Here is a 24,274-nt window from a genome sequence, read left to right on the forward strand (position 1 = left end):
TAAGTCCCTGGGGCTGTAACAGGATGGAAATAGAAACAGGGTCAGGAGGGCACTGAGGAGCTGGGGCTCTGACAGGTCACCGAGGGGAGGGCGACTGAGGTCTCAAAACTTTTGCAGGGACCTGTCAGCGCCTGGAGCAGGAGGGACTAAGGGTTGGGCTGGGGCTCCAGGTGGAGGGTTGGGTGGGCTGGAAGGCACAAAGAGCAGGTGTTCCATAGAAGTCCTGGGCACAGCTGGCTCTCTGGCTGGGGGAGGCCATAGGCTCTAGCCTTGTGAGGGCTGGTGGCACCATTGGGGGCGAGGGTCTTGCAAAGATAGTGATGTTGAGCATTGGGTGGGCAGTGGGGCAGTCTTCCAGGGAAGGGTCAGTGGGCCAACTCCATCAATCCAGGATCTAATGAACACTCACACCCAGCCCTGAGCAGCTCTGGGGACAGGGAGCCCTCTCCCCATACAGAGGTAGGAATTCTATCAGTGGCCTCTAGACCCGGATGATCTTGTGTGAGCTACTAGTGAGGCCAAGGGACACTTGGGGCTTGTTTTTGAGCAGGGGATCTGGAGAGATCTTGGGAAGATGAAGGAAGGGAGAAGGTGTTAGGCTCAGGGCTTCCAGGAGCTTACGGCCTCAGCACCAGTGGCCTTGTCGTGCCCACATGGAGTCGATAAGATGGCCTTGCAGTAGGCAAGTTGGCTTGGGAAGCATCCAAGGGGAGGGTGAACACACATCTGGAGTTACAGACAAACCCTGGGGAGCCATTTATGTACAAGTGGTCATTGAGATGATTTGGAGTGGATAAGATTGTGTGGACAGTTGAGGAAATGGAGAGGAAAACCTTGGGGGACATATAAGGGCAGAGAGAGAGAGAGAGTGGTCGGGGACCAGAAGAGATCTCAGGGGCGTGGCTCAGGCAGGGAGAAGAACATTGCAGCCACCAGCGTGGACTGTGGCAGAGACCGAGGGGAGGAGATCGAGGAAATGAGATGTCCCAGGTGACTTGCAAAAGCAGCTCTGGGGGCTGCTGGGGACAGAGGTCTCTGAAAGAGTGTGGGAAGCAAGGCAAGATGGGTGGCAAGAGCCCAGCTCAATACGAGGGCGGGCAGACTGGGCTGGAGCCTGGAGCGGGAAGCAGGAAGGAGGCTTTCTAAGGATGGTGAGGGGCAAAGGGCTTAGGCAAATGCCAGTGTAGTTGGAGGCTCATTCTGTCCCTGTCCCATCTCACGGGGCCATCCCCTTCCCACTCACAAACTCCCTCAAGGCCTCACCCCATCCTTTGAAGATTGTAAAGGAACAATTATTCCCATTTTGATGAGTGCTGAGTCTTCCCACTCTCTCAGTCAGCCTGACATTTCATAGGACTTCCTGGAGACAACAACTTCATTTTCTGTGTGTACCTCAGAGGCAGTATCTCTAATCAGATGTGTGGACTGGGGCGCCCGAGGACTCAGGAAATAATGTGGAGAATGTACTTCTTCCGGATGTCCCCAAATCACTTGTAAGAGGATTCCTCCTCCAGAAGGGCTCTTGTTTTCCCTCCTTCGCTCTGGGCCACTCTATGACACTTTGGCGTGTCCTGACACCATGGTCAGCAACTCAGTGTTTTATTGATGATTAGAACTGGGTCCCTGGAGGGTCCCTGTGGCACAGCCTCTCTGGGGGCTCTGTAGCTCTCTCTGATCTCCTGGAGGCTTGGTGTAGGGGTACAGGAGGAGACAATTGTGTGCAGAGGGCCCCTGTGCCCAGGAGATGGGGGCTGAGGCTTGAACATCAGATACATTTTGCAGATTAATCCTTGTGCCAACTGGATGTACTGGGCAAGCTGCTGGCCCCACCTGCCTGCACACCTACTGGGTTATCCAGGGCAAGGAGGACCCCCTAAAATCCCCCTTATGAATGTTGCCTCCCCAGCCTGCTCCCTTGTCTGCACTGTTGACCTCCTGTGGGCTCAACTGCCCTGGCATGTGGGAGCCCACGGTTACCTGCTCAGAGACCCTCCCCTACTACTGGAACCCCTGCCCAGCAGCCCAATGTTCAATTCTCCGACAAGGGGGTGAGCCTCTTTGCTGAACCCTGATTTGAGGGATGGCCCCCACCTCTGTGAGAAGATAGCAAGGACTGTCCCTCAGTGTCCCCAGCTTTAGGGTGGTCAATGTGCTATAAAGTGGGCCCTTTTGGGGGTGTGCATTATATTCCCAGCACCTGCCTTAAACTGCCCTTCCTGTGCCTTGGGGGGATGCAAGTCCTGAAAGTCTAGAACCTGTTGCAGACCCACAGTAGGAAATGTCTGCTCTTGGCTATCTTTTTACCTTATAAAATGGGATGAGAGATCTAAAATTGTGGTGACCTTCCAAACAGATGACTTCCTCAGTACAGGATGGAAACTTCTGGTTCAAAATACTGGTCCATGTTGGCCCCAGCAACTGGCTCTTCCAGTTTTAGAACTTTCCTACTCCGGACACCCTGGGGTATCATCTAACCAGCTTTCCACTGGATCACAGTCACCAACCCCACTCTGATTGTATGTATGTGGTTGATGTTATCCAGCTGAAGACTGAATTACCTGCAATCTCTTGAGAATGCGGCAAGTGTTGGACATTTCACTCAAAACCAACAAGCATGGTTTAGGTAGGTGTTCTCTCACTCACCATGTATACTTGTCTACTTGGGCTTGTATATTTTTTCATGTTTCACCCATTTAACTGATGGCCACCTTCCTCACTGAGGCCCTCAGGGCATCACAGTTTCATCTGGGGAGACTGACAAAGCAAAAACTTATGCTTATGATTACTATTTGGTTCCCAAGACGAATCATGTAAATTTTAAAAGCCAACAAAATCCCTGACTCCTTTGGTCATGCTGAAAGTCCCAAAGGATAGCAGCCATCAGTTAAAGAGATAGTTAAGTTGAAATTAGAAAGGTGAATGCAGACCCAATCTATCCTCTTGTGGGGCTTTAGAATTTGAAGGAGTTTAGGGAAAAAAAAAAAGGGTGGTTCTTTATGGGTTTACAAGCTAAAGAGGGACTGTTTGCACAGTTTGGACAAAATAGAAGTACTCTTACCAATAAATATGTCTCAAAATGACAAATAAAACTCTCCCCATTTGATGGCTCCAGATCCCGGCAAGAAGTGATGGGCACAGGCACTATGTACAGAGTGTAAACAGTAAGGCCCTTGGGAGATAATGAGGGCCAGGGCCAGGTGATGGGGTATGAGTGGAGGAGCCTCTGTAGGGGGGAGTGGGTCCATGGGTAAATACAACAGGCTTGTAGGACAGTCATCCAATCTGCCACCAAGTTGATGGTGGCAGCAGGTCCACTGGATTCCTCCAGGCAGTAAGGAGAAATTGCGTCCATTGAGAAGCCCTGGTCCCACTGACTTTTTTCCTAGGGGAGGACTGGGGACAGCCAGGCAGGGCCTCTGCGCCCATTCTGCCCCAGGAGGAGGGGCGGGCCTGCCTTGCCACACTTGAGGCTGTCTGTCCAGGGTTCAGGGCATGGATGGGGCAGTGTTTCTCAAACGACTGGGAGCAAAGGGCCCCCCCAGGAACCCGCAGCCCCTTCCTCCAAAAGGAGGAGTTCCAGGCACCCGTGTCTAGGAGGGGGCCACAACTTTTCACGTTTCCCCCGCCTCAGTTCCTCGGGGAGGCCCCACAGCAGCCGCCCTAATCAGTGTCCCGTCCCTGATCCGGCCGGGCCTCTTGAACAAAGCCAGCCTCCCTCACAGCCCCCCACCCCCGTTCCCCCACCCGCAGCCCCTTTTCTCCTCCCCCAGCACACTCCTCGGCTCGCTCAGGGTCCTTAAATATCAGTCTCCCGGAGGTTGCTGTAGTCCGCCAGTTCGTAGGCCTGGCAGGTGGCGCCCTCGGCCACGTCGTGGGGGACTCCCAGGGACACCGCCTCCACCTCCGCCCGCAGGGTGCTGGCGGCCTCTGCGCGCGCGCTCCCGGCGCGGATCTTGTGCGACAGGCTGGAGACCTTGGCACGCAGCTGGGTGGTCGGTCTCCGGAACGGCCCGAGCAGCCGCCACTCGAGGAAGGCGCAGGACGGCTTTCGACGACCGGCGACGGGAGCCTGCCCCTCCCGCGTGTCGGGGGAGCCGGGGGCCGAGGGCGCGGTGAGGGCTAGCGGGGCCCCAGGGGGCGCGGCGTCGCGGCCGGGAGCAAAGTCAGGGCGCGAGCCCTCGGTCGAGCCCCGCCAGTGGTGGCCGTAGACGCGCCAGAGGGGACGGCGGCGCCAGCGACGCCGGCACTGGCAGCGCAGCAGGCGGAGGAAGGCGCGCTTGAACTCGCGGCTGGAGCAAGGGTAGATGAGCGGGTTCACGCAGCTGTTGAAATAGCCGAGCCAGAAGATGACCTTGAAGACGCCCTCCGACGGCTTCAGCTGCGGGAACAGGGAGCCTGGGGGAGGGGGGGACAGAGAGTCACGCCTGTTAGACGGAGGCTTGGGGAGAGGGAAGCCTAGGTAGCCCCTGGGCGCAAAGGCGTCGTGAACTCGGGTCTCTCAAGGTCTCTCTTCCCAAGGGGTCCCTGATATAATTCGAGGGGTCCACGAACTTGGATGAGGAAAAATCATTTTCCATTTTACTCACTTCTACCCGATACTGTTCATTTCCCTCAAGACGAGTGTCGGCAACAAACCTGTGCAGGAGGAGACGGAGCCATATGCAATCACGGTTCTTGGAGCTCAAAACGGGTGCAAGATTGGCAGTTTTCTAGGATTCGACCTGCTATGAGCAGTTCCTGCCAGATATTTTCCTGTCACATTCAGTTGTTGCAGACGCTTTGAAATGCTGTCCACGCTGCTCACTGTTTGCAAACGACAGACATCCGAACGCACCCCTAGATCCTTCTACTACCCTAACCTAGAAGCAAGTGACTTACTCACAGATTTCATTCACAAATATTTTGATGTGTTCAACCAAATCAGTTTTCTTTGCAATTTCTTTTATTTTAGTTTATGCATTTGAAAGCATAACCCTGAGAAGGGCCCCCTGCCAAGCTTTGCCAGATGTGCAGGGCTGTCTGTGGGCACTAAAAGGGTAAGCACCTTTGAATTAAATGTTGACCAAGGCTTGCCCCATGTCAGGCACTGTGCTGGGCTCACATCAAGCATGGCCGCATTCCCTGAGCACCCATGTGCATAAACTATCAAGGAAATGAAGACAGGGTGATGGTAGTGCTCAGCATGGAGGCCGGGGGGCTTCCAGGGTTCTCAGAAGATGGACAGGAGTGTGGTGAGATGAGGAGGGACAGAGGGAGACAGCAGAGGAGTGGACAGGTGGGCAAAAGGAGTACAAGTTGGGGGCCTGGGAATGTCCTGTGGGATACACCAAGAAAAACGTCATTTGGGACAGATGGTAAAGGGCCTGAAGTGCTGGGAATTTCCACATGTATTTGTGGGTAGTTGGGAGCCATGGATGTTTTCAAGCAGGTGAGAGACAAGAGCCTAGAATTAAGCCTCAGTAAACACAATGCCCATGGCTGTTGGAACAGAGGTCAGTGGGGCCATCCCAGGGGAAGTGGTCAGGGAGGGCTTCTGGGGGTAGCTTTGAGGGAGCTGAGTGCCAGGCAGGTAGGGGTGCGTGCACTAGAACCTGAGCTCTGTCAGAAAGATCCTCCTCCCTGCCCACTTCTCCCCTGTCATCCCCATCACTGACCTGAGGGGTCATGTCTTCAAAAGGCACCTGACAAAACGTAAGGGCATGCATGACACAGAAAGCCAAAGCCACTCTCGTTCTCACATCCTCAGCAGCAGCGCGGGAGGGGATGGTGACAGGGACATCCCACCAGGGGCAAAAGTTGCAGGTGCCTGTGAGACTGAGTGGGCCAGGGCCAGGGGGCCTTGACAAATCTTGGGCCATGCTCTCTCCTCCTTTGGCCCCCAGAGAAATGAGAGCAGGTCCCCTATTGAGGGGGCAGAGGCACCACGACCCCCCTCTCTGACCTGGGAGCACTTGCCCATCACCCACCTCCTACCATATAGAGAATTCTCGGTGCCAAGACCCACGGTGGCGGTGGCAGTGGCAGAAGGAGAGTCGCCCAGTGTCACGAGGCACAAGCCATTGAGACCGCAGTCACGTAGCCCTGAGCAAGTCTCACGCTTTCTGCGAAATCCACTAACAGTTCTCTGGAAGGGATGTCGTGAAGATTCACGCATTTCAGGGCGCAGAGCTTCACAGGCTCTTAATAAACACTAGTGTTGCTTTACTTCCCCTCTCCCTCTTGGGTGGCTTTTGAGGGAGGACAGCTCCGCCCTGGGAAGAGACCAGTTCCCGGATCTGGAGAGTAGCCAGAAACGGAAGCCAAGACCTGGTGGGTTTGGGGGAGGTGGGGGCATCTGTCAGCATATGCTGAGGAGGCAACTTCCCCCTGGGAGTGGAGTTATTAGACAGTTGTCTCTGGCCCTGGGGGCCACCAGGGTTGACTTCAGCCCCGAGGAAGGTGGCCCTCTGAATAGTATCCCTCGGTGGCCTCAAAGTAAGACACAGTGCTGAAAATAACTCTGACTCAGGCCACGGTTCTTTTATATTTAGCCCAGGATGACAAATCAGCGGGCTATGCGTTCAGCTGCAAGCCCGGAGCCGGCCGAACAGCGCTGTTGCCGGCGTGGTTTTTGCTCAGATTTGTGGGCGACACAGCATATTGTGAGGATGCCCTCAGCCATAATAAACACTATTCTATTTTATGCTCAAGGAACCTGTGCAGAAGCTTGCTGCAGACCTGGGATCCACACTCAGCCTTCCTGCCCCCAGATTTTCCTCCTTGTCCTGCTGAGCTTCTTGCCTTACTTTGGGCTTTGGAAGCAGACCCCGAGACAAGGATTCAAGGGCAAGTTGCTCATTTTGAGCAACTGGGGTGCAATGCCACTGGGAGCTCTGGGACACCAGGAAGTCCAGGAACCTCAGAGTGGTCCCACCAGCGGGGTGAGGGAGGCGGGGTGTCTACACCCTCATTCATCAGGCACGGGTTGTGCTGCTCCCCGAGGTGTTCATTTCCCACGCTTCCTGCCTGCTGTGTGCGTGGATGATGAGAGTTTGGGTGGGTGGAGAAAGGCCCTGGGCAAAGATGCGGGCAGGTGTTGGGATGGAAATTGGCTGATGTGGCCTGAAGGTCCAGGGGATGGCATGGAGGGAACACTGACAGCATCTGGTGTTCCACGTGCTCTCTGCCCACTGTGCGCAGACATCTTGTCCCGAAAATACAGATGCCTGTGCGTGGGTTCCGGCTTCACAAGGAACAGCACCTCTGTCCCCTTCATGAGGGGGCAGTTCTGAGCCTCACAGTCACCTCTGCTCAGAGGGCTGCAGTCTGCCCTGCCATGTCTCCCTGCTGTCCTGCCCATCCGCCCAACACTCTCTCATCAGCTTGAACCTCTGGCCAAGACCTCTGGGGTCCGAGGGGACTGCGAACGCATCCCTGCCCTTGGCATGCATAGATGAAATGGGGAGCTGCCCCGAGACCCCTGAGGATGGGCACTTGGCTCATGGGCATTGTCCCTGCAATGCCACCCAGCCGTGGGGTCATCAGTGGACAAGCCCCTTTTCGGCCACTCCCAGCTTTCTGCTCCCCCAACCCCTGTGACTTGTGGTTACTTAGGCCAACCTTGCCTATATGCCTTCTCCTCTCTCTCCAGCGGCCTGGCACCCACTTGTGCCAGCCCCTGAGCCCAGCTACAGGAAAGCCCCAACAAGCAGTTGGGGGCTCTGAGACAAGGCCACCGTCCCTCAGTGCCTGACAGCCCCCTTTCCTGCCCTGACCTGGCACCCTCTCCCACAGCCTTCCCTGCCGGCAGAAAGCCCAGTCCCTCTAACTCAACTTGGCAACTGTCACTAGAAACAGAGGCCTGTGTGGGGCAGCCTCCCTCAGCCTCCCACCACTCCTCTGGCTCCCCGCTTCACACCCTTGCTCTCCTTTCTCTTATGGCTCCTACTTCCCTCAGCAGTCTTTCGTCTTCCTGTGCCTCAGCTGAATGGCTGCGCTGACTTCTCGCCGCCCTCTGACCACAGTGGCCTCCCCAGGCTTGCCTGGGTGCTTTTGCTCCTGCTCTTCCCGGATTGGACTGCCTCCTTCCACCTGTTAGTGCCAGCTCCAGCGACACCACCACCTGGAAGCCCTCTGCACACGACCCTTCCCAACCCCACAGTTAGGGGTACTTTCCCTATAGCACATCTTCTCACGTCTAAGTGCCAAGAACATAGCAGGCGACCTTCAGTTTCCTGTCTACTTTATCTTTAAAAGAAAAAAATGTTTATTTATTTAAGTAATCTGTATACCCAATGTAGGGCTTCAACTCATGATGCTGAGAACAAGAGTCAAATGCTCCTCCCAGATAAGCCAGTCAGGCACCGCATGCCTATCTCATCTCTAAATGGTAAGCTCTCCACATGTACTTGGCCCATCATTGGCGCTTCATACATTCCAACCCCTCTCTCGGTCAGACCCGGCATCCCATCCATCACCAACTCCTGTTGGTCCTGGAATGTCCTTCCCCTTTATGCCACCCCCTGGTCTGATTATAGGATTATAAAAATAATCCTTTTATTATTTTTATTTTTATTTTTAAAGATTCACTCCTCTATCTTGGAGGGAGAAAGAGAGCAGGAGCGAGGGGAGAGGGGGCAGAGGGAGAGAACCTCCAAGCAGCCGAGCTTGGAGCTGATGCGGGGCGATCCCACCACCCATGAGACCATGACCTGAGCCAAACCAAGAGTCAGATGCCCAACCAACTAAGCCACCCAGGCGCCCCTGGGGTGGGGGGGCTTTTAAAAGATAAACCTGAGCATTTCCTTTCTTCACTTAAAAGCTGTTTTCCACTGCGACTGCAGCTTCTTGTCCTCTCTTTCTTATCTGCACTTGGACCTTCTGACGCCCTTGGATTTCTCCTATCATCCTGGCTTAGCTGAGTCTCCTAGTCACTCACCCTCCCCACCCCCACCCCTTGTATCCTTCTCAACCCTCCCATGTCCACATCCTTCTGGATTTGGGCTGTACATATTCACCCAGACTTGAACTCTGGAGTGATTTACCCACTCCCTGAATATGTTAGGGTTCCCGAACTCAGCTCTGTCTGGGGCTTCCAGGGACCTTGCTCCTCACCCTCAGCCTGCTTTCACCAAGTCCAGCACCATCTCCTTGAGCATTTACTCCACCCCTTTGCCTCTTCCGGAGCCGCCGATCACTTCCCATTTCACGGAGGAAACAGCAGTCAAGGAAGCTGCGCACTTGCTCAAGCTTCCCTCACCTCGCCTCCTTAGTAAGAAGGAGGTCTCTCCTGCCCAGGGTCAGCATGCCTCCTTGTGTGGTGGTACGCTCCATCCATCCGTCCCCTTCAAGAGGATGCCCCGGTCCCATCTGCACCCTCTCTGCTGGGTCTCGGCTACAACCTCATCCTCTCTTTTCTGCCCACACCTGCCTACTTCCCTTCCCCACCTGCTTTTTGCTGCTCTGCTGTAGAGCCCTGCTCCTCCTGTCCTGCGAACACGGATCTCATCCCCCCGGACTCCTCTCGTCTCACCCAGTGCCATCTCATCTCCCAGGGTGCCACACTCTTGGATTTTCTACTCCGTAGCCGTGCCCTCTGCTGCTGCTTCTGCACGTCCCCACTGCTAAATGTAAGAGTGCCCTTCTCAGAAGAGTCTGGAATCTCTTCCCTTCACATTCTCCTGGTGATTTCATCCCAGCTCATGGGTTTAAATACCGACTTCAGATGATAATGCCCCTACGTTCTATCTCCAGCCCAAACTGTTCTCCTGAATTCCAGACTCAGGTCTAACTGCCTCCCAGACCTCTCCACTTGGGTGTCTACTGCCATGTCACACTTATCCTGACCTCATGAAGCTTACATTTCACTGGGCAAGGCTGGCAAGACGTGGGATAAACAAGGAAAATGCAAACATATCAGATAATTAAATATGCTAAGGAGAAGTAAAGCAGGGAAAGAAGATAGGAGGTGTGTATTTGTGTGTCTGTGGGGGGTGGGATAGATTTTGGATAAGGTGGCCAGGAAAGCAGGACATCCTGCTGAGGATGTCACATTTGAGTGAAGGGCTGAATAGAGCATGTGGACATATGGGGGGAAAACCTTTTCAGGCAGTGAGAATAGCCAGTGCAAAGGCCCTGCAGTGGCCCTGGCATGTTTGCAGAACAATGATGAGGGTAGTGGTTACAGAAAGGAGTCACCAAGGGCAGAGAGGAAGGACGCAAGATCAGAACACAAGAGCTACCCTCCTCCCTGTGCTTATGCCCTGCTTTTTATCCTCAACCCAGCAGCTAGAGCGATTCTTTAAAAATATAAATGGATGGGGCGCCTGGGTGGCTCAGTGGGTAAAAGCCTCTGCCTTTGGCTCAGGTCGTGATCCCAGGGTCCTGGGATCGAACCCCACATTGGGCTCTCTGCTCAGCAGGGAGCCTGCTTCTTCCTCTCTCTCTGTCTGCCTCTCTCCTCTCTGCCCACTTGTGATAGAGATGTTGCTCTACAGACAGAGGTCTGTAAAATAAATGTATAAAATCTTAAAAAAAAATGGATCAAGTCACTCCTTAGGTTCCAAAACCCTCTAAGAGCTACCCTTCCCCCTCCCAGTAAAAGCCTACAACCTACACAGCTCGACATGTGGCCCCCCAACCCCTCTGCCATCCTCTCTTCCTAACCCCCCAACTCTAATCCAGCCATCCTGCCCTCCATTTTACTTCTTGGATATGCCAGACACACTCCCACCACAGGGCCTTTGCACTTGCTTTTCCTCATCACCTTCTTTGCCCAGATATCCACATGGCTCGTGTGCTCACCTTTGCAGTGAGGTCTCCCTGGCTTCCCACGTAAAACTGAGTTGCCCTCCCCAAACCCAGCACTTCCCATCCCCCTCAACTGGGGCTATTGCTCTCCGTGGCACCTACCCACCTCCTCCCGTACTGTTTGAGTTTTCATTTTGTCCAGCATCTCTGTCTGCAGCCAAGTCCCCAGGGCAGCACTTGTGCCTGTTTTGCTTGGCACTACACTCCCATGGCTCTGAAGCCCTCCTGAGCACACTGAACGCACAGTAGGTGCTGGACACTTGCCGAGTTTGCTCAGTGAGTCCCTCTTCTTTACTCTCCGTGTCCAACTGGCCATCATGCCAGATGCCTTCGATTTTCTCTCTAGCAGGGTCCTTCCCTTCACCTCATTCCTGAGGCTTTTGCTTAGTCTGGCATCTCATTTTGTTTGCATGGCTGCGATGGCCCCCAAGGGTCCTGTGGCCTCTCCACTCCACACACAGCTGCTGGAGGCTTTTTCTAAAATTGGTTTCTCTCCTTAAACCTCTGAAAACTGCAAGTGGCTTCCAGCGGGTCTGAGGACTAACCCCAAGCTTTCTTGTGTTGCAGTCAAGGCTTTTTAGAACCCAGTGCTGTCTACGCTCCCCTCCAGATTTGGCCACAAGCTGAGGGATGAAGCTTCGAGCAGGTCCTCCCACAGGGGGCTGGGCTCCTTCTGCCTTTCTGCTTGGCCCCAACTGTTTTGTCCTTCCCAGCCCTCGAGCTTTGGGGCTGGCGTCCTCCCCATCAAGCCTGGGTTACCTGCTCTTTTATGCAAGCCCGCATTTTAATAAAATTTGTTACTGCTCTATCTACCCTCCTAGATGATCAGTTTCTTGAAGGCAGCAATGAAACTGATGGCTGTTTTCATACCAGCCTCTAACACAGGTGCCTGACCCAGAGGTGCCTGACCCTCAGCGGGGGCTGAGGGATCACTTCTAGGCACCTATGAGGAGTAGTAAGAACACAGGTGGGAGATGAGCACAGACCCAACTCCTGCTTGCTTCTCTCTTCTCGGCCTTGCTCTTATGCGAGTGTCCCATCAGTCTTGGTCCCATCTGCTTTCCCCCATTTCCCATATTGGGGCACCTTGGTCAGGAGTCTAACCTAATGTTGAGTGGGGCTGGGTAGCCACTAGCCACAAAAGGAAGGGCCTCTCTCCTATGTCAACAGGTAGGCTCATTCTGTGGCATGCTGGCTGGGCCAGCCAGGCCCACACATTGTTGGGGAAACTGAGGCAGCCGTGAGATTTTGCGTTTGCAGCCTTGATGATCACCAAGCCAGTCTCCATTCCTAAGGACCAGAGATGTCCAGGTCTAGGAGATGGGGATGCTACTGAGATGCTGGTTAGGCTAGAGGAGGCCGAGCTGGCCGAGCCTCGCTGGGGAATGACAGTTGTGAAGCCATGGGGCGGGCTGTGTGATTAACAGCTTTCTTCTGGCACCACCAGAAGGGAACTTGTTCTTGGCAGAAAGTCAGAATTCACAGCCAGGCTTGCTCATAACATGCAGCCGACCATGAAATATCAGGCTGCACCCCAGCCTGCCCCTTTCCCACCCATTCCATCACTGGGGACTTTCCTATTCACAGGCAGCCTTTCTCTCTGGCCAGAGAGATAGAGTGCAGTTAGAAATACCACATTCTCCTGGATAGTCAGGTGTCTTCTCACCAGGAGGGCTGGGAGAGAAGGAATTCCCCGCCCCATGCTGCCTTTCTCTCTCCCCCTTCTCTCAACTGCTTGCTCAGTGGCTCTGACGCTGAAGCTCAGTAGTTCCTCTGCCAAGAGAGCCTGGGACGTCTGCTGCCTGCAAACCTCTTTGCTATATACTGTAAAGGGTCAAATAAACCTCTCTAATCAAGCACACTTGAGCTGAGACCTAGAGACCCCGAGGGCGGACTGAGCCACACATCAACGTGAGGAAAGAGAATGCCAGACAGTGGAAGGGCATGTGCAAAGGCCCTGAAGCAACAGGGAACCTGAGATGTTGGAGGACAACCAAGAAGTTGGGATCACTGGAACAGAGAAGGGGAAGGGGAGAGTGGTAGGAGATAAGGCCATTTTGAAGTGGGCACAATCATGGAAGGCTGTCAGGAAGAGGTGACCGCGCTAGGGGCCTGGTCTCTGATGGATTGTTGAGAACATGAAGGGGTGATGTGAGGGCACCATGGGGCCAGCTGTGTCAAGCCAATTCTCTTGAATTCCTTGCAGTGCCAGTTTTCCATGGTGAGAGGTAATCGGTGGATACTCTGGCTCAAGATGGACTGGGAATAGATCAGAAATCCTGTGCCCCCGTGTTTGCCTTAGGACCCATGAACTCTGTGGGGCTGGCAGAAAACTATTTGTCTGGCCCTGGATGCCCTTCTGCAGTTGGGGGGATGTGGGCGGAGGGGCGGCTCCTAGGTACATCCTGTCAGTGGTGTATTTTTTTTTTTTTTACAAAAAAATAAAATGTACTAGCTCTGTCTGCTAATTCAGGGGCCAACTCAGTCTCACTGAGCAGCTGAGAGCTCAGACGGTGATCTTTAAATGATCATTTGCCACTAAAAGGGACCGAGGCTCTTTGAAGAAATGGCTGCTTCCAGGTTCTGGAGGAAGAGAAGTACGAGCAGAGCCTGAGATGTCTTATCAGGTACCTGAGCCGCTGACCACTCGTAACAGCACAAAAGGGAAGAGTTCTTGGCCCAGACACTGAAGCTTACTCTGATTGAGCCGGTTCACAGGAAGTACACGGACCAGAGGGACACACTGAATGGCCCCACGGGGACACAGACTCCAGACCATGGGCACCTGTTTGGGACACATGATCTGGTTTCTTCACTAAGTAAATTGCAAGGAAAAGGTGGGAGAAGGGGAATCTTACCAATTAAAGAGACCAAGTGGGCAAATCAACCACATGCAACACACGTACCTTTCTCAGATCCTGAGTCAAACAAATGATACATTTATAAGGTGACTGGCAACATCTGAACACTAGGAAGACCATATTTGCCCTTAAACAACTATTTTTATGTGTTATAATGGGTTGTGGTTATTTTTTCAAAAAAACTTGTGTTCTAGAAATATATATTGAAGAATTTACAGATGAACTAATAAGGCTTCTGGATGTTCTTCAAAATAACCCTCAAAACCAAACCAAAACAAAACAGAATAATCCTCAGTGCTGGGATGGTGGGTGGAGGTTGGGATGCACCAAGGCTGGGCTTGGGTTGACATTGTGGAAGCTGGGTCCTTGGAATCAGAGAGAACAATGGCAGGGGCTGGGGGGAGGGGGGCTAGGGAGCTGCTGATCCATCAGCATAAATGAAGTTTCACTTAAGATAAATACATTCTAGAGCTCTACTGTGCAACACTGTGTCTACAGTTAACATAGTGCATTGCACACGTCAAAACTTGCTAAGAGCTTATATCTCATATTAAGTGTTCTCATCCGAATAAAAGAAAACCAAAAAGAAAGAGGGGTAGTGCACTTTACCACTCAGACCCTTGGCATGGGGGGATGTGAAGAGGCTATGGGATCCACCACTTCCACCTTCTACATATGTTTACTGAGCACCTACTATGTGCCAGGTGTCACAAAGGCACAGTTAGGAGATGTGATGCCAGCCCTTTTTTCAGGCTTTCAGGCCAGGGGATATTTAATGGCACTGCTGAGGACCTGCCACCAAGCACCCCTTACCAGTCCCCCTGTGACTGTAGACCCCTGTGCGACCTCAGGGAACATTTGCAGAGGAGTCCTTTGGCATTTGGCCAATGCTCAGATGCACATGAGGAATCGACCCCCTCTAGCCGGCTGCCCACACGTGTTTGCCAGTCTGGACACCGACTCCTCAGCGTGGCTCGAGCCTGTCTTCTGCCTCCTCCCGCCTTCTCTTTTTCTAATTTAGGCATTGGATAATGACAGTCAAGTTATAAAGTTTTAAGAGTATAGCTTGATGACTTACATATGCACATGCTAATGTAGTCCCTGCCCAGACCAAGATCTAGAACATTCTCAACCCTTCGGAAGGTTTCTTTGCTCCCTCTTCCAGCCAATACGTATACCCACCAACCTGACTTTAATCATCAACTAGTTTTGCTGGTTTCTGAACTTCGTATACACAGAATCGTGTAGATTGTGTTCTTTTAATTTCAGATATGGCTCAGTTGGTCCAGCATAGTGTCTCTGAAATCCATCCACATTGCGTTATTTTTCCTAGCTGTATAGTAGTTCAACAAATTTAACAACACAGCACAATTTATTTACTCCACCTGTTGATGGCATCCTGTCTCATCTCGGGACTCCTCTTGCCATGGACTCTCCACTTCATGCCTCCCAGGCCACAGGCCCCCCTACTTTTCTACGTCCGTATATGTATAGTTTCCTCTGTCCTGCCGCTTTGTGATATGTGTAAGAATACTAGCAATTACAATGTCCTGTGATCAAAGCATGTACAGAATATTTGGGGAGCAGGAAGGAGCCCCTAACTAAATCCAGGGGTGGGCAGGGTGGCGATATCACAGGGCCGAGACTGACCGGCCGGGAAGGAGGCCCAATTATGGCTCACAGATGGCTAGATGTGGGGTCTGGGACAGCAGCTGGGCTGTCCCAGGACTTGACATCAGCCTCTAGACAGCTTGCCCACCTTGAGGTGTGTTTGGGAGGGCGCCATGGGCTGTGAGCCTCTGAGGCTACTTTGCACGAGCGAGCACATTCGGAGGCCAATCAGGCTCAGTGACCTGCTCAATGGAAGGGAGCTTGGAGTGCAGCCCAGGAATAATGGGGGGGGGGGCTGTCATGTCTGTGTGTGTGTGTGTTCCAGGGGACAGTTCCACCTCTGGGGATGGCCAAGGGGGCATCTGAGCCTGATGCAGTGAAGTGTCACTGCCATGACAGCCACAAAAGAAGATGCATCTGGAGGTGCCTGGGAGAGGAAGGGAGCTCTTGTGCAGATGGGCACTTGCTGGGGCAAGGTTTCTCCCCAGTTTCTCTATTCCCCTCTTGCTCGCAGGGATTTCTGCCCCCAAAGGCTGGTCCAGACCTCTGGGGGTGAGAGGCCTACAGCACGAAGTGTCCTAGGGCAGAGGCTTTAATCAGGGGCCCTTACCCGCCACACCCCTACCAAACCCCCTTTCCCCAGGGAAGTCTGCAGGCCAGAACTGCTGCCCCTCTCCATATGTGCATTCTGTAAGTTTGGGTTCCTCTAGATGTCAGAAGGGATTTTACATGACATCCTGTGATTTTCTAAGGCACCCAGTTCCACGTCAGCTTGCTGAGGTGAGAGCAGGGGTTGCTTGCCTGTCTTGGGAAGGGCTGCCAAGAGCCCCTCCTCCAAAGGCCCCAAGGATTGGTGACCCTATATTCTGTCATTCAGCCTGGAACATCTTTGAGGGTGAAGGGGGAGCATTGCTAGTAATCATACCACTCGGCAGGCATAACCGGGCTGTCCTGGGCACACCAGGGGGTGTGGGCACGCTGATGGAGTGAATGGCTCAGGCAGGTGGGGACCCCCTCATGAGGGCAAGTGACGCGTCTTGCATCCACACACAGCTCCCTGGGTGCCCTGGAAGGAGCCAATACCTTCCTTCCTGACCCTGGCGTCTCAGGGTCAGACAGGTGACAGACTGCGGCTGTGGCTCGTGCTTCTACTTGGTTTTGAGTGTGGACAAGGGGGGAGGGGCACCCTGGATCTGTTGGACAACCCCTGGGTTGTGGCCTTACTAGGTGCCTTCATTTCCATGGGCTATAGCCCTGGCTGGCACACACTGATCTTTCTCAAGCCCTCCACCTCTGGTGCTCATCACACCTGGAACAAGGGTCCAGGAGGAGGGAGATGCCACTCTTTCTGGTGGTCCCCTTCTCGACCTCTTTCTGGTTCCTTCAAAGTGGGTGCTCCCCAAAGCTCTACCCCTAGCCCCGCTCTTCTCTTTGTCTCTCCATCCTCTTTCTGTTCCCATGCTCCTGCTTTGGCAACCACCCCCTTCTTGGTCCCCTTTATCTAAGGTTTCAACCTCCTCCACCCTGACCATATCTTGGCACTCCCATACCAGCATATGCCAGCCCCTTGGATTCCACATTCCTCCCCAGAGTTGATGCTCTGAATTGTCCCTGCTCCTTCAAAGGAACTTCCCTTCTCCCAGGCCTGGGCCCAGTACTGGGGGGGTCTCAGGACCTCCTGGTTGGTTCTCCTTTCTGCACAGCCCTCAAGCCACCGCCACCCCCACTGCAGGCCCCGCCCTCCCAGCCACACCATGGCAGAGGCAAGATCGGAATATTCTGTCTCCCTGCTTGGCCTCTGTCCTGGTTGCTCACTGTTGCCAGAGTCCACTCAATTTGGCGCCACCCGTGGCCCTGGGCTCTGCTCTGGTGCTCAGGAGGCTGGGCACAAACCAGACTGGTAGGAAAGAAGAGACAAGGACACGCCGGTGGGCCCCACGCCAAGTGTGAGGAGCAGCAGAGATGGAGGTATTGAAAAAGAGCCAAAGGCCATGGAAATTTAGGGATGACTTCCTGGAAGAGGAGCACATGCTCTAAACCTCAAAACACCCCCCCGCAAACAACAACAAAAAAACCCCAAACCAAAAAACCCCAAAACAGAAAACAAAAACAGTAGGAGCCCTTTGCAGTGTTGACTGGAACAGTGAAAACTATGAAAAATCAAATGCTCAGCACAAGACTGTGTAACACCCCATGGAATATTCTCGAATGGAATACTGTACTGCTGCTACCACGAACCAGCCCAGGTAAATCTCAGAGAGGTAATGTTGCATGAGAAAGGCAAACTGAAGAACAGTGTGCACAGCATACTGCCAATTCTACACACCCTAAAGGCAGACGAGACAATACTCTACATTACTATGGATACAGATATTTGCGGTAAGAGTATAAAGAGATGAATGGGGTGACAGACTCCAGGTTTACCTCTGGGGAGGGAGGGAGCAGAGGAGGAAGGGACCGCAGGAGGGAACTTACTTTTGTCTGTGTTCTATTTCTTTGAAAAGAGAAACAGAGAAAGGGATCTGAGGCAAATATGGGAACATGTGAACAGCTGTTCTGTATGGGTGATTATGGGTACAGGGACCCTCGGCCTAGCATTTTCTCGTTATCTGTGCATCATTCTGTAACTGGAAATTTTAAAAGAAGTTAAAAGAACATAATGGGAGGTGGCCTTCTGTACACAGCTCGATCATTCCCTATGCGGGGGCAGTGTGAAGTGGGGGGCGGGGGGGAATGAGGGCACCCAGGGTGGGGTATGGTGGGCATGGATAAGACAGGGGTTGGTTGGTGGGAGAAAGGAGCCTGAGTGGGGAGCTTTGTGGAGAGGGTACTAAATCTGGGGCAGGTTTCTAAAGGAGTGGGGGACACACTGACTTTCTCCTGCCTGCCTACTTGGCCCCCAAGTGTGTTGCTTAGTGTCCATGCCTCCCTACACCCTCACAGCAGTTTCTGGCTGGCTGATTTTCAAGTCAGTGATGTACTCAGAGTGACTACTACAAAAGCATTAGCTCGCAGGGTGCTCGTGACAAGCAATGGTTAGATTTACACACAGCAGCTTCCTGAATTCTCACGGCGGGTCCCCAGGTGGGCACTGCTACCATCATCACGACCTTGATTTTCTATTCGAGGACACAGAGGCACAGAGAGGTTCGGGAACTTGCCCCAAATTCCACAGCCAGTTGGAGCAAAGCTGGAATTTGAACCCAGGCTGTCTGGTGCCAGAGCCTGTGGTCCTGGTTGTGCCACATTGTTCCTCATATGCCAGGCACTGTGCCAGCACTGTGGATTTGATAATGACCCCAGGCCCTGCCCTTGAAGAGCTTTGGGGCCAGTGCAGGGGCGGGACACCAAACAAGCAGCACGCAGGAGACAGTAAAGAAAGAGAAACTTGAACCCCAAGGGAGAGAGACCAGAGAAGGACACACGGAGGCTGAGGCATCAGGGAAGACCTCTCTGAAAAGGGGACATTTAAAGGGAGACCTAAAGTTAGCCAGGAGGGGTTGTGGAGGGCAGGTGAGATGGAGGGAAGAGCAAGTGCAGGAGCAGGAGCTCGATATAGGTAAGGAACCGGAATAGGGTTAGAGAAGCCAAAGCATGCAACAAGCAAGGGGCAGGGAAGCAAAGCCATGAGACTATCACCCGGGGCCCTCCTTCCAGGAGGGGAAGCACATGTTCGGGTTTGCCCCCACTGTCCCGGTTTGTGCCTGGGATCCCAGCATAAATATTCATAACATCTCGTTTTGGTTTGGACAATAATAAATTTGAAGGTCACCCTCTCACAGGCCATGGTGGAGAGTCTGGATTTTGTTCCCAGGGCAGCTGGAAAGCATGGAGGGGTTTTAGCGGACAGTAACACTCTAATTTATAATATAAGTTCACCATGGCCGCTGTGTGGAGAGGGCCTGCAGGGGAGTAGGAGGGAAGCCGTTGTCCCCTTCCCGACTCCGCTGCACAGTGTGGAAGGAGCGACGCCTGGGAAAGACAGGGGAGGCCCAGCTTGAGCCGGCTGAGGTTGCAGCCATGGGCAAAATGACTCAGGGCAAATACGTCCCCAGAGACGATGCTCCCCTTCTCCTCCCTATGCTGACCTGGCCCCGAGGTTTCCAGGAGGGACCTTCAGGGGGTGGGACAAAGCCCCTGAGAACAGCCGCCCACCTCCCAGGACCACAGGGAAGCTGCTGAGAGAAACAGGAAAGTTCTCAAGAGAGCTAAAGGACTCAGTCAATGTCAGAAGCAATGATGAACGATATTAACTTTGCATTTGATAATTTGTCCCTATCCCTTTCCTTCTGATCCCACACAGCCCCCTCCCCACCTACAAGAAGAGATTTCAGAAGTGAGAGCCCAGTGCATTCACAGACACCAGGAAGCGAGGGTCTCCTGGCCATCTGAAACTGAGTGAGTTCCTGGAGAAAGCAGGTGGCTTCGAGTGTCTGCTGATGTACGGGCTTGGGGCACCCGCATGCACTCTGCCCCCACCACTGGGTGCTGGCATTTGTGTCTGTGAATGTGTGTGTGTGTGTGTGTGTGTGTGTGTGCGCGCTGGGTGGGGTATTTAGAGGAACATGTACACTGCTGACCACATCCTATGGAGCAGACTTCCGCACAGATGCCACAGATCTCTTATATTTAGGGGTTTGGGAGTGTGAAAAAAAAACCCTGGGCTTGTCATGGACATTGAGAGGGGAAGGACAGAAGTTCAAAGCTTGCAAAACGAATCCTGCAAGCACGACGGGCCTCTCTTTTGTCGACCACAAAGCGCACCTGCCCAAGACACGAGGGAGGTTGCTAAGTCAACCTTGTGTGCCCAGGTGGAGAGTCACCTTCCGCCTGGGAAGGCCATCCCAGTCTGGGTGCCGGGAAGGCAAAGCCGCAGGCTCAAGGAGCAAAGGAAGGGGCTGGTGGGAGACGGGTCACTCACCAAGCGGTAGGACGAAGAAGAAGGGGAACCAGCAGAGCACGAAGACGCCCACGACGATGGCCAGCGTCTTGGCCGCCTTCTTCTCGCGGGAGAACTTGAGCAGGCGCACGGACAGGGAGCTGCGGAAGGTGTGGCCCTTGGCGCTGCGTGGGCCGTGCGTCCCGTCCGCGGCGCCCGTGCTGGCTCCGCGACAGTGGATGCGCAGCACCACCTCGGAGGCCTTGCCCCGCTCTCGCTTGACGCCCGCCTCAAGGCTGCGCGTGGTGCTCCGCGCTACCACGTACACGCGGCAGTACATGACCACGATGACGGCCATGGGCAGGTAGAAGGAGCACACAGAGGAGAAGACGGCGTAGCCTGCCTCCTCCGTGATGCCGCAGAAGCGCTCGTCAGGGGGCACGGGCTCCTTCCAGCCCAGCAGGGGCCCCACGGACACCACGAGGGCCACGGCCCAGAGCAGGGCCAGGATGGTGGCCGCCTTGCGCTCTGTCATGATCGCGGGGTATTTGAGCGAGTGGCGCACGCCCACGTAGCGGTCCACCGAGATGGTGCAGAGGCTGAGGATGGAGGCGGTGCAGCACAGCACGTCCACGGCGGCCCACACGTCGCAGAAGGCCCGGCCGAAGGCCCAGAAGCCCAGGACCTCCATGGTGGCCGAAAAGGGCAGCACCGTGGCGCTCAGCAGCAGGTCGGCCACTGCCAGGTTCACAATAAAATAGTTGGTGACTGTCTGCAAGTGGCGGTTGCAAGCCACCGAGAGGATGACCAGCAGGTTGCCCGCCACAGCCGTGAGGATGAAGGCGGCCAGGAAGACGCCCACGCCCACGCCCTGCGCGCTCACCACCAGCCCCCCGACGGCCGCTGTGCCGTTCACCTCGCCGCCCGCGCCCGCGCCCCCCGGCTCCCCGGCGGAGCTCTGGTTGTCCTCGCCGCCGCCCGCGCCCACCACGCCGCCGCCGCCGCCGGCCGCGGCTCCCGGCACGCCGCCCACAGCCGGGCCCTCCGAGGCGGCCGCGCCGCCCGCGCCGCCCCCGCCGCCGCCCGCGCTGGAGCCCCCGGCGCTGCTGTCAGGGCGGGGTCCCTCGAAACTGACGCTCAGGAGGTCGCGGAAAGTCATCTCAGCGCGCGGCCGTCGGGGGCCGGGCCCGGGCGCAGAACAGGCGGCTGGCCAGGAGAGGGGCCCCGGGCATAGCCGCGGGGCTCCGGCTGCAGCCCGGCGCGCGGGTCCGTCGGGGTCCTGCCGGAGTTCCTGTAGCGCCCAGCGCCGCTGTCCGCGAGCGGAGCGGGGCCGGCCGGGGCAGCGGCCGGGGCTCCCGAGGCTGGCGGCGGAGTCGGACCGGAGAGCCGGGGCCGGAGACGCGCGCTGCTTTCTGAGCGTGCCCAGGCGAGCGGGCAGAGCGGCGGCTCAGGGGCCGGGCAGTGCAGGCAAAGCCACTGCGGCGCTCTCGACCGGGCGCGGGGGGCGGGACGGAGGAGGGGCAGCGCAGGGAAGGAGGAGGGGGCGGCCGGCGCCGAGGGAGGGGGCGCCCCACGCGCTGGGAGAAGGGGCAGCGCGAGTTGGGCGAGCAGCAATTCCGGGGTCCGGAGGGGTCGCGGCGCTGGCGCCCGCTCCCACCCCGCGGCACCCACCCCTGCCCTGCCGCGGGTACCCACGACCGCCCTCTCGATTCTCGCCGTCAGCAACTCGCCCCTTCCCGCGCCCCTCGCGGGCCTCTTCCCTTTCCCCTCCGCCACATCCCCCTTCCTCCCGCCCTTTTCCTCAGCCTCTCGGTCACTCGCTGGTGCCCTTGGGCGCGCGGAGCGGAGACGGCGCGATTCTCGGGTCCCGGGGCTCCCGGGCTCCCGGCTCCGGCCGCCAGAGAGCAGCAAGCACCCGGGATCTGCGGACTGCGGACCGGAGCGCGCAGTACGGCGGCGGTCGCCTCCTGGGACTGCCTGGGGGGATCTGCCGCACCTCCTTACTCCTCTCTGGCCACAGGCCAGGCGAGGGTCTCAAACACCTCTGTCCAGTGCGGTGGAGTGGCGAGAGCCTGGGGAGGGATCAGGTGCCACTGCTGGTCTGTGATGAGAAAAGGAACAAGAATCCATTTGGTTATGGCTCTCATGGACCCTGCCCACCACCCACTGGTTTACGTCTACCAACTTCGGCATTGTTACTTGACTCCGTATCAGATATCGGAATAAAACTTCCTTGTTACACAAATAAGTGGCCTTCTGGGGAAGGAGGAAGTGCTGGAGGGTGGGAAAGGGCGCTTGGCCTGATGGTTACAGAGTGGGGGGTTGGCAGAATGTCTGGCTCCACATCTGGGCTATGTACCCTAGGAGCTCTTTGACTTCTTCATGTCTCAGCTCTTCATTTGTAAAAGGAGGATAAGAATAGATAAGAGTAGTGTCTATTTAATGATGTGAATATTAAATTAGTACATTGTTAAGACCCGAGAGCAGTGACTGGGTTTGTTGGCTGTGTGGGACTTGGCAGGCCAGGATTTGGACAGGGAAGACAGAGGGCAGGGGGTGTGTGGAGCTGGTTTGAATGGGGGACACAGGTGGAGGGTTGGCTTTGAGGAGCCTCTTGTTAACTATCGGGACTGGGTAGGAAGAGACGGAAAGAGATCACTCATTTGACTGCCGTAAAGTTACTCACCAGGGCACCATGCTGGGCATGTTGGGTAGCAGGGGGAAGGGAATTGCAGGGAAGATAATAGAACCATGTAGGTGCTAGATGAGGAAGGCTTGAGTTGTGCCAGGGAGGTGAGGGTCCATTTGGAGAGCTGTCTGGGAAGAGGTGGAGAGAGAACTCAGAGCCTTGGCACCCACTGGCCATGGATGACCGAGGCAGGAGGTTGGAGAGAACTAGGTGGGAAGGTTCTTTGGAGAAAAAGCAGAAAACGGTGCAAATGTTGAGAGATGGGTAACACCTGTCTTATACTGGCCTCCCCAGCCCGGAAGCTAAAGCTCTTAGAGTCCAAGCTTAGAAACAGCTCTTCCAAGGCCCTCAGTTTCCCCATTCCATCTTCCATCTTTTACTTGGGTCTTTGAGAATTGACTACAGGAGAGTAGGCATGAATAGCCGGGGAGCCCTGGTGACCCTGCTGGTCTTTAAGTTCTTTGCAATCCAGTGGCAAGTCTTGATTTAAGATGGATCCCTAGCACCTGTGTTTCTCTCCCCTCCTTTATGAGACCCCTTTAGAGCGAGCATGGAGAAAAAGGAGGAGTTCATCCCCCAACAGAGAAATTAACTCCTAGGCTGATAAATCTGGACTTTAGCTCCTTCAAGAAGTCATGAGGGGTTGGAGGAGATCTGGAACCTCCTCCCCTCTCCTGAAGACGGTGCAGGAGGTTGTCACTTGCCGAGACAGAATGCTGAACGGGACAGAATGCGGACAGAGAAGGCGTTCCTGATGGGTATCCTGTTTGGGGGGGAACCAGCAGCCCTCAGTTCCCTCCCACCCTACCAACCTTTATTTGTCCGTTCAACACAAATTAAACAACAGCTATATGCTTGTAACAGTTCCGGGCACTGGAACCACATATATGATGTTGAATAAAGCAAAGTCCCTCCTGGAGCTCACATTCAAATGGCAGAAACGGTCTCTAAGCATTAGGAAGAGAGCTAGAACTTGCTAATGACTATTAAAACAATCTAAACCTTCCTGATACCCCTAATTGTATCATTTAGCCCAGTTACTTCCTGTGGTCAAGGCTTGGGGGTACCATCTCTCATCCGCAAGACAGCAGAGCTTGGTGTTTAGGAATGGTGCCTCTCAGTGATCCTGGGTCAGGGAGTATGTGGGGGAAAGGATGTCATTTGTAAGGAGATACTTGGTAATCTTTCCTCCCAGCCTGATCAACTGGGGCTGCTGGGGACTTGAGGCCAGTTATGATTTGACAATTTATGCTAATTTTTGCTTAAAATTAATGGAGTTGGAGACTAGTGATTTTATCTCCCATCACAGTGGAGATGGTTGAGGTTGGGGATGGGCGCCAATAGAACAATATCCCACTCAGAGACTGGCGAACAGCTCTGCAGACCCTTGGAATGGCTGTTAGCTTTGCAGCTGTGTTTGCTTCTGCTCCTAAGAGAGAGACTTTT

At 54.7% G+C, this 24,274-nt stretch overlaps 1 protein-coding gene across 1 annotated transcript; it reads right to left on the reverse strand.

Annotated features, from left to right (window-relative positions):
- Positions 1-3,727: 3,727 nt before the first annotated feature.
- Positions 3,728-22,299, reverse strand: ADRA1D (adrenoceptor alpha 1D). The gene is made up of 2 exons (XM_032859118.1): positions 20,182-22,299; positions 3,728-4,395 (listed from the first exon to the last, which is right to left on the reverse strand). The coding sequence occupies exons 1-2, from the start codon at positions 21,296-21,298 to the stop codon at positions 3,797-3,799; spliced, it is 1,716 nt and encodes a 571-aa protein (XP_032715009.1). The 5' UTR covers positions 21,299-22,299; the 3' UTR covers positions 3,728-3,796.
- Between the last annotated feature and the right edge of the window lie 1,975 nt (positions 22,300-24,274).

Source organism: Lontra canadensis, unplaced genomic scaffold, assembly GCF_010015895.1.
Source record: "Lontra canadensis isolate GAN:19392208 unplaced genomic scaffold, GSC_riverotter_1.0 scaffold16, whole genome shotgun sequence".
In the NCBI taxonomy this organism is placed as follows: domain Eukaryota; kingdom Metazoa; phylum Chordata; class Mammalia; order Carnivora; family Mustelidae; genus Lontra; species Lontra canadensis.

Excerpts from the sequence above, each read along its gene's own strand:
- ADRA1D (XM_032859118.1), bottom strand. The coding sequence starts at position 21,298 with ATGACTTTCCGCGACCTCCTGAGCGTCAGTTTCGAGGGACCCCGCCCT. Across the intron at positions 4,396-20,181 it reads CTTCTTCGTCCTACCGCTTG|GCTCCCTGTTCCCGCAGCTG; the intron begins GTGAGTGACCCG and ends CCCCTCCCCCAG.